The sequence below is a fragment of the Amblyomma maculatum genome, chromosome 4, assembly GCF_055883805.1.
Source record: "Amblyomma maculatum isolate TAMU_Amacu chromosome 4, ASM5588380v1, whole genome shotgun sequence".
NCBI classification, from domain to species: Eukaryota; Metazoa; Arthropoda; class Arachnida; order Ixodida; family Ixodidae; genus Amblyomma; species Amblyomma maculatum.
Window position 1 is genome coordinate 167,936,380 of NC_139347.1, and position 8,446 is coordinate 167,944,825.

General features: G+C 47.2%; 1 protein-coding gene across 1 annotated transcript in view; it reads left to right on the top strand.

Moving 5' to 3' along the window:
- The window catches only part of LOC146193450 (uncharacterized), a 32,675-nt gene extending 24,435 nt beyond the window's left edge, over positions 1-8,240 (top strand). Inside the window, exon 2 of the mRNA XM_084600554.1 lies at positions 6,499-8,240. Within this exon, the coding sequence (XP_084456680.1) occupies positions 6,499-8,200 (1,702 nt within the window). The 3' untranslated portion in view covers positions 8,201-8,240. The remainder of the gene's footprint in view (positions 1-6,498) is intronic.
- The last annotated feature ends 206 nt before the right edge of the window (positions 8,241-8,446 follow it).

Below are 8,446 nucleotides of genomic sequence, written 5' to 3' on the forward strand. Positions count from 1 at the left end.
ACACAAGATCAACACTGGTGGTGCGATCCCTATCAGACAGAAGCCCTACCGAGTATCACCATGCAGTCGAGCGCAGAACGATTAACGAACAAGTCCAGGACATGTTGAAGAAAGGTGTCATACGGGAGTCTTCCAGTCCTTGGACAGCCCCTGTCATCTTGGTGAAGAAGGACAACTCGTGGAGATTTTGTGTGGACTATAGTCGGTTAAACGCAGTTACAAAAAAGGACGTTTATCCTTTTCCACGTATATTGGCGATGCCTTAGATTGTCTTCAATCTGCATCCTATTTCTCGTCGATAGATATTCGGTCTGGCTATTGGCAGATCCCGATGCATCCGTCGGACCGAGAAAAGACAGCCTTTGTGACATCTGACGGACCTTATGAATTTAACGTGATGCCCTTTGAACTGGGCATTGTACCAGCGACATTCGAAAGATTTATGAACACAGTTCGGCGTGGTTTAAAATGGTAGGTATGCATGTGCTACCTAGATGACGTCATCATCTATGGAAGGACATTTCGGGAGCATAATTAGGGGCTTAGTCTTGTGTAATTGACTGTATCCGAAACGCCGGACTAATTTTGAACTCTAAAAAGTGTCACTTCGGTGAACGGCTGACCTTGGGGCTTGGATTTTTAGTGGATCAGGAAGGTATTCGACCCGACCCCCAAAAGATTGATGTTGTGCGAGACTTTGCAATACCTCAAAACGTGAAGCATTTGAGAAGCTTTCTGGGGCTATATTCATATTTCCGCCGTTTCGTTCAATGATTCGCCCAAATTGCCCATCCGCTCACTTCCCTCCTACAAAAAGATGCTCCGTTTATTTGGTCCTTGGAATGCGAGTCATCGTTCCGGCAGCTGAAGGTTCTGCTCACATCTGGTCCTGTGTTAAGCCATTTCGATCCGGCTGCTACCACCGAGGTTCACACCGATGCGAGCGGCGTGGGCGTTGGTGCGGTTCTCATCCAGTTCCAGAACGGTGCCCAGCATGTCATCGCCTATGCAAGCCGCACTTCAACGAAAGCAGAACGCAACTACACAGTGACAGAAATGGAATGTCTCGCCGTCATCTTCGCCGTTACCAAGTTTCGCCCATATATGTACGGCCGTCACTTCAACGTAATTACCGACCATCACTCCTTGTGTTCACTTGTTGGCCTGTGCGACCCCTCCGGTCGTCGATTAGCCCGCTGGGCATTACGTCTACAGGAATATGACTTTTCTGTGTCCTATAAGAGTGGTCGCCGCCACGCCGATGCTGACTGTTTGTCCCTATTTCATCTTACATGCACGGCAGTCGGTGAAAATGTACTGGACGACTGCCTGGCGCCTGTGAGCGAAATGTTACCAGACCTCGTAAAGTTCCGGCGAGAGCAAAGTCAAGACCATGAACTTACTCCGTTATTTGATAAGGCGCGCAATTCTGCATATACACCTGTTATTATTCAAGGGTTCAAGATTGTATACTCCTCAAAAAGAACTACTCAACTGATGGCGCCCATCTTCTGCTTGTCCCGACTTCTCTTTGCAATGCTTTCCTACATGCGATGCATGACGACATCACTTCAGGTCATCTTGGTTTTGCGCGCACTCTCGCGAGGGTCTGACGATTTTATTAGCCAAGGTTGTACACGACAACGAAGCGCTATGTAGCAAGTTGTATCCCTTGCCAATATCTCAAATGAAGCACCACGTCACCTGCTGGCCTTCAACCTGTTAAATCCCCTAGGTAGCCTTTCAAGAAAATATGGGTTGACCTGATTGGTCCTTTCCCCAAATCGTCTGACGGCAGTAGCTGGATTATCGTAGTTATTGACTATTTGACACGGTATGTGGAGACGTCTGCACTTATTTCTGCCAAAGCAACCAATGTGTCGAACTTTTTATTACGCCAAATCGTCCTTCGCCATGGCGCCCCCCGTGGGATCATCAGTGATCGCGGTCGGCAGTTCACCGCAGATATTGTGGAAGAACTTTTGCGGCTCTGTGGCTCCGAATACCGTCCTTCTGCTCCCTACCACCCTCAGACAAACGGCCTTGCCGAGCGTCTAAACCGGACTCTCATAATCATGATGTCAACGTACGTAACATCAAATCACAAGAACTGAGACGCCGTCTTGCCATTTATAACTCACGCTTATAACACAGTTAAGCATGAAGTGACCGGATATTATTTTTTCCTTCTTTACGCGCGCTCACCATCAACCTTCCTGGACACCATTCTTCCATTCTCGGTGCACGATGACCCATCCTTGTCGCAACATCTTTGTCTTGCTGAAGAAGCGCGTCATCTTACTCGTTTGCGAACTATCGTCTCCCAAGACCGCACGAAGGTTCGGTATGATGCGGCTCATGCTGCAGTAACTTATGAACCCGGAGATTTGGTTTGGCTTTGGACTCCATTGCGACGCCGCGGACTGTACCAGACGTTATTGTGGCAATACACTGGACCCCTCGTTGTTCTAAGTCGTTGAAGTGAAGTAACTTACGTTATCACTAAAGTTACATCGACAAATCGATGCTCGCGGACGACTCAGCTGGCTCATGTGGCACGACTGAAACGCTGCTATTCCAACTATACTTGACGCGCTCGAGGACGAGCTTCATCTGTCCCGGGGGAAACTGTTACGTCAATTATGCTGGCCGCGCAGTATTGCGCATGTGAAAGCGAAGGACAAAGTGGACGGTTGCGGTTGTGAAAAAGGAGAACGAAGTCGTGGCGCGTACACTCGTTCGGGGACAAGCTTTGCTGAGACTGTGCTTGAGACTGTACGTAGCTTTCATGTATTCCACGAATTTTCTGTAAATATTAAATCCATTTCCCCCGTAACAATATATATCTCAAGACCAAGGTATAGCTGGGGCATGCTCTCGGTTACTTCAATCTTTAAAGCGTGAGGCCGCTCCGTCTGCAACGGATGTCCAGCCTGAAAAGTAGAAAGTTGCTGTTTTGCTATATGTACAGCTAGAAGAAAAATGAACGGGAACGCGGGAGCGCGTGGCCTCTGCGCTTTGTAAAGCGCTACCACCAACAAAAGACTAGAATCGGTAGCACCAAGGGTACGCTCGGAAAGAGCAGACGACCAAGATTACTTTGGAAGCGTCTTTACCACTGAATATCGTCACCTGTCTGTGACAGCGCATTTGAAAGCGTGGAGACTACGCGCTCCCGTGTTCCCCTTCATTTTGCTTCTGGCCGTACATCGCGTCTCCCATGGAGTAAAGAACATAGAAAGCAGATATAATGTTGGCGTGTTTCAGCCCCTGTCACACTCAAAACGCTCTACCCTGCCACTGAAAGAAAGAGGCTAAGAAAAAAAAAGGATGTGGTGTTGCGCACAGGGATTGTGGCCCGTATAACAGGTCTTGTTTACAGCGTTCCCCTGTCCTGCGGAACCGTTTACATTAGTTTGACCAGGCAATGCCTTAACAAGCGCTTACAGGAAAACAGGGATAATTTAAATAATGGCCATAGGTCGTTTTACATTTGGTTAAACATTTCCTGGTGTGTAAAGTGATAAAAAAGTGCGCTGCATTGTTTAATTACACACGTTTACTGCACACCCACAGACATCAGACGACACGGGAGCTTGTCGAGGCTTTCCACATCGCAAAGGACCAACAGAATGGCATCAGCAAACCAACCGTTTTTCTTTACGACGGGAAGATTGCGCATCTCTGGGGTCCTTGACAGTGCTAGGAGCATATCTGGGAGGTGTTTTTAGTGTTATGTTTTTTCTAGATTTTGTGATCTTTCCCTTGATTGTTATTTTATAAATGAAGATTTTAGTGAATAAACCTCTAGTTGCGAGTCAGCACTTGTCCTGCGTGTCTTCTTGATTTCCTGTCCCTTGTAGTTTGCGCTGTTTTACGTTACGAACATCTATTAACTCGCCCAATGTAACGTTTTGCAAAAGCTTATGGAAGGCTGATCGTAAAAAAATTCCGTGCTCCGAATCCAGTCGAATCCAAAGAAATATTGTTTGCCTTGCCAACACAGAGAACCTTTCAGAACTCCACATAATAATTTATTTTGTCAGATTAATTACACAAAATGTTTATAGGATAAAATTCGTTTCGTCGTTGGAATCAAGAAATAATCATTTTTTTTTCTTTCGGCGTATGTCGCCAGCAGGGTCCTTTTTTCTCCAGAATTTAATGAAAGCCAGAAAAATATAAAAAAGTCACGCGACACTGCTTTAGTGCTACGTAGTAATGGGTTGTGCCAAATTCTTTTCGAATGAACAAAGCGTGCTCTCTCGTCGTATCGAGGTGAGCGGCCGTCACTACTACCAGCATAATCTTGAAAGCGCGCCAGCATATTGAGCCTGACAGTGGCAAGTGCGCGCCATGATGTGCGATGAGTGATGGATAGGCAACCGACCGCCATGTCTGGTGGAGGGCTTCTTGAGCTTTGACACAGGCGACACGAAGAAGGAAGGGAAAGCAAGGTTGAGTGGCGCAGTTCAAGAAAGCATTCGATTTGTTTCTTTACATCACTGTGCAGCGCGATGAACTGAGCGGATGCCGCTTAGTTTGGCACTGTCAGCGGGAATGTTTCTGCACTTGTGAACCTGGTTGGGAGCTCTACGTTACAGCCGTGCATAAGAGGACTCAAGATGCATTGCGCATATTTCGCAAGCTTTCTTAAGATACCAACGAGAAAGAGAAGCATGCTGCTGAAATGAAACAGCTAGGTTATTCCGATCTCCGTGTAAAAATTAACCCCCCCACCCCCCCCCCCCCCCCTGCGCTGAACTAATAACGCAAAAATTCGGAGAATTATTATTCTTTAATCAACTATTTAAGCAGAGTTCCGCATGGTGGAAGACAGTGTGTTTACATTTACCGAGTTGTGGCGTCCCATATTATGATGTTAGGTTCAAGCAACGTAAAGCAGCACTATATTACATCACTGAGGTGTAAGACAGTGAAGAAGAAGACTGCGTTGAATTTAAGACGTTATGCCTAAGGCACCTATTAGGCATAAATATTACTTCAGCACGGTGTTTTTCTCGATAAATAGAAAGCTTTCTGATCTTTCGAAGGGTAAATAGATATCTCTCGCTTATAAATGAATGGAGTCCTTTCGATGACAAATTATCAACAGGTACAGCTACTTGCGGTTGTTGACGGAAGGTATAGCAAATTCAACAAATAACACTACTCTAAGCAACATCTAGCTAATCTCAAGAAGTAAGAATAATAGAGTTGATTGACATGACATGATGCTGCCTGGTATTTTTATAAAATGCGTAAAATGTTTCTTGGAGTAAACCATTACTTCTGCGCTCTCTACAGATGAGCGCCAAAGTTCTCAGGAAGCATTCCTTTGAAGTGTTTCCGTTGAAGGAATGATTAGGTGTCGGTGAGAATTACATAAATTTGCGGCAAGAACAGTCACCCTATACGTGCTAATACCAATTGAACAGAGGGAAATAAAAGGTTCAAAAACGATGCGCAGAAAACAAAACAAGCAACAAGCAATTTTCACGAAAACACCGCATGGAATTGCGAAAAAAAAACAATAACTGGAGCAGGAAAGATGAATCGTGAGTTTATTGCCAGAAAAACTCCACCGTTATAAATATTCAAGGGCAGGTGCAGACGTCGATGTGTCACTTCTTGGAATAACGTTAGGAACACGTGACGTCCGCCTATAAGGGTAAGACGGGACAGCATTGCTGGCTCTCCTTTGTATGTTTCCTGTATTATCCCGCTCCCAGAAAATAGAATACTATCGTAAGCAATCAGATCATATGAAAGACCACCCGAATTGGATATCAAGGCCCGCTTATGCAAGCAGTACGAGCGTGCCTGCATTGTCTAAGTGCAGCATGTCTAATTCGAGATACAATGGTCCTGAAAGGGTGATTTCTGATCTTACTCTCCCATTTCAGTGCTGAAGCCCGGGTTTAGAGGGCCTGCATATTCGGCCATCACATTGGGCCCTGTGACGTCCTAACAACTGATGACCTAAAAGCCATCAAGTTCCAGAAACGCATTGACTATTGCGACACCGGAGTTTCTGGGGACTCTGGTCTTTAACGATTTCGTGTAGTAAAATCGTTCATCGCTGACCCGCGGCCAAGTCACAGATACGAATTGCGTGATTTGGGTGAGGGCCTATAGTGAGTGGCAGTTGAGAACGCCCGGATGTGAGCGGGGCAGAAACGAGAATCTGAGGGGCAGAGATGAAGCCACATTACGCTGCGCGATTCAAGAAATCTCAGGAAGGTGGTTTCTTTATATCACCGAGGATACTTTTACTAAAGCACTGCAACAGGTTAACAGCCTGTTTCATTTTACAGTGGATTTACAGTTCATGCACGCGAGTTACATTGTGAAGGTGCCAAGGATCATTGTTTGAGTTTCCGGCGTACGTAAGTATGATATAGGAGTTACCTGACTTCAGGGGAAATACGTATTTTCAGTTAATACCTTCGCCTACCACACCCTATACGCTTATGTTGCATTGATTTTTCTTTCCAGTTGCTTGAGGCACACGGGCTCCGAGGACTCGCTGCGCTCTTTTCTGCAGCGATCGAAGCTAGGCTGGCCTGTTCCAGCTGACACTGCCTCGAGAGTGGACTTCTTCGATAGGATAGTTGGGTTGTCACTAGACTACGGCGTGCCAGCCCTGTGGTCGCTGACCGTAGGTAGCCACCCCGTCTGGCCGCAGCAGAACATCATCTACCTATACCTCGACCCATCCGTGCCTCGATGGGTGTCGCAGTTCGTCCGCCTGGTGCGCCAACGTAAAGTGCGCCAGTATTTACGTCGCTCTGCCGAGATCATTGGCGGCACTGGTCAGTCCTACGAGGAGATGATACACAAGGTTCTTCGCGCGCACGCGGTTGTGTCGCGGGACCTATACGCCCACTACGGCTTCCCCGACACCCAGTACGTCAACCTTTCAGACGTGGATGTGCGCATCGCAGTTAATCGTCACCTTCCGGACAGTTCGCAGCTGTGGCCTCAGGACGAAATCCTTGTCATCCATCTGCACTTCTTCAGACGATTTTTGGAGGGGTATACAACGAGCGAGGAAGCGAGGACGTCTGCGCAGCTCTACATTGGTGCATACGTTGTGTGGTATTTGACACCGCTGGCGTCCCATTACCTAACCAGACATTTGATGGCCGACCTTGGAACCGCCGGCGAAACTGACGGGTTCAGAACATCTCGCTGCTTTGAGGCCGTTGCGAGTCTCATGCCCTTAGCCGTGTGGAAGATGCTCAATTCGCTGTTATATGAACAAGAAGTAGCAGCTTTATTCGAGGTGTTCGTGGAAGTTCGTAACGCCATTTACAACGCCACCCGTCACGCCGACGTCAGCGCGGCCGATGACATGCTCCTAGTCATGAACGATGTGTCTTTGAACGCCTTCAACATGTCCATGACGTGGGAGATGGTAGAGCAGGCATACGAATATGTCCCGAGACTGGAAGGCTCTTTCTTCAGAATGTACCTCACTGTGGCCTCGGCAGGAGCGACCACATTCAAAGACTCCATGAAGAAGCCTGCCAGTAATATTCGCCACATTCCAACCATCGCAATGGTTAACATCTACAGGATCCTGGTAACGCGGGAAATTGGGGTTCCAGTGCATATGGCACTGCCCCCGCTTTTTCACAGTAGCTTCCCGATGCCGCTTAAAATGGCGGTGTTAGGAAACTTTATAGGTTTGAACTTTGGGCTTATGTTCTACTACATCTATTTCAGAACAGCCAGCTATAAATCGGTGCCGTTCGATCAGATACGATACTATAACAAGCAACAGTTCAGAAGAGTTTCCTCATTGATGAGACCAGGTTTCGAGAGCCTGAGTCTCCACCCCTCTCAACACGTTCCGCTTCTTATTCATTCGTATGTTCTGGACGCTATACAGAGGAAGATTTTCTTCCGAAGCGACGGCACCCAAGAGCCTTCGGACGGCGCCTACAGAGACGAACAGTTCGAAACAGAAGAGGGCTACGGTCTACGCCGCATTCGGAGCCTGCAGGAGCTAAGCGATCCGGAGTTAGATCGGCTCTTCTTCCTTGTGTCCTGTTTTGTGCATTGCCGCGCCATCGGCGACATGTCCATTCCGAAATCGATCTGCAACATTGTGCTGCCATCGAGTGCTAGTTTCTCGCGTGTGTTCAGGTGCACCAGCGGCGATCCCATGTTCTTCAATGTCACATGGGAATGAGCTGCCTAAGCTGTAAACAGAGGGACAGATGTGAGACACCTCTTGCAGGAAGCTGTCGGCTTAAGATGAAAAGAGGACGCTAATGCTATATCCCCCCCCCCCTATAAAACGAATATGACCAGCCAATCCCACTCAATAGAAGGGTATCTGCAGATTGTGTGCTGACGAATGTTTTTAACATTTCTTCACATCGCGTAGGTAGTTAAAATAAATATTTACTTTTAGTTACAACCCATGGAATGCTCA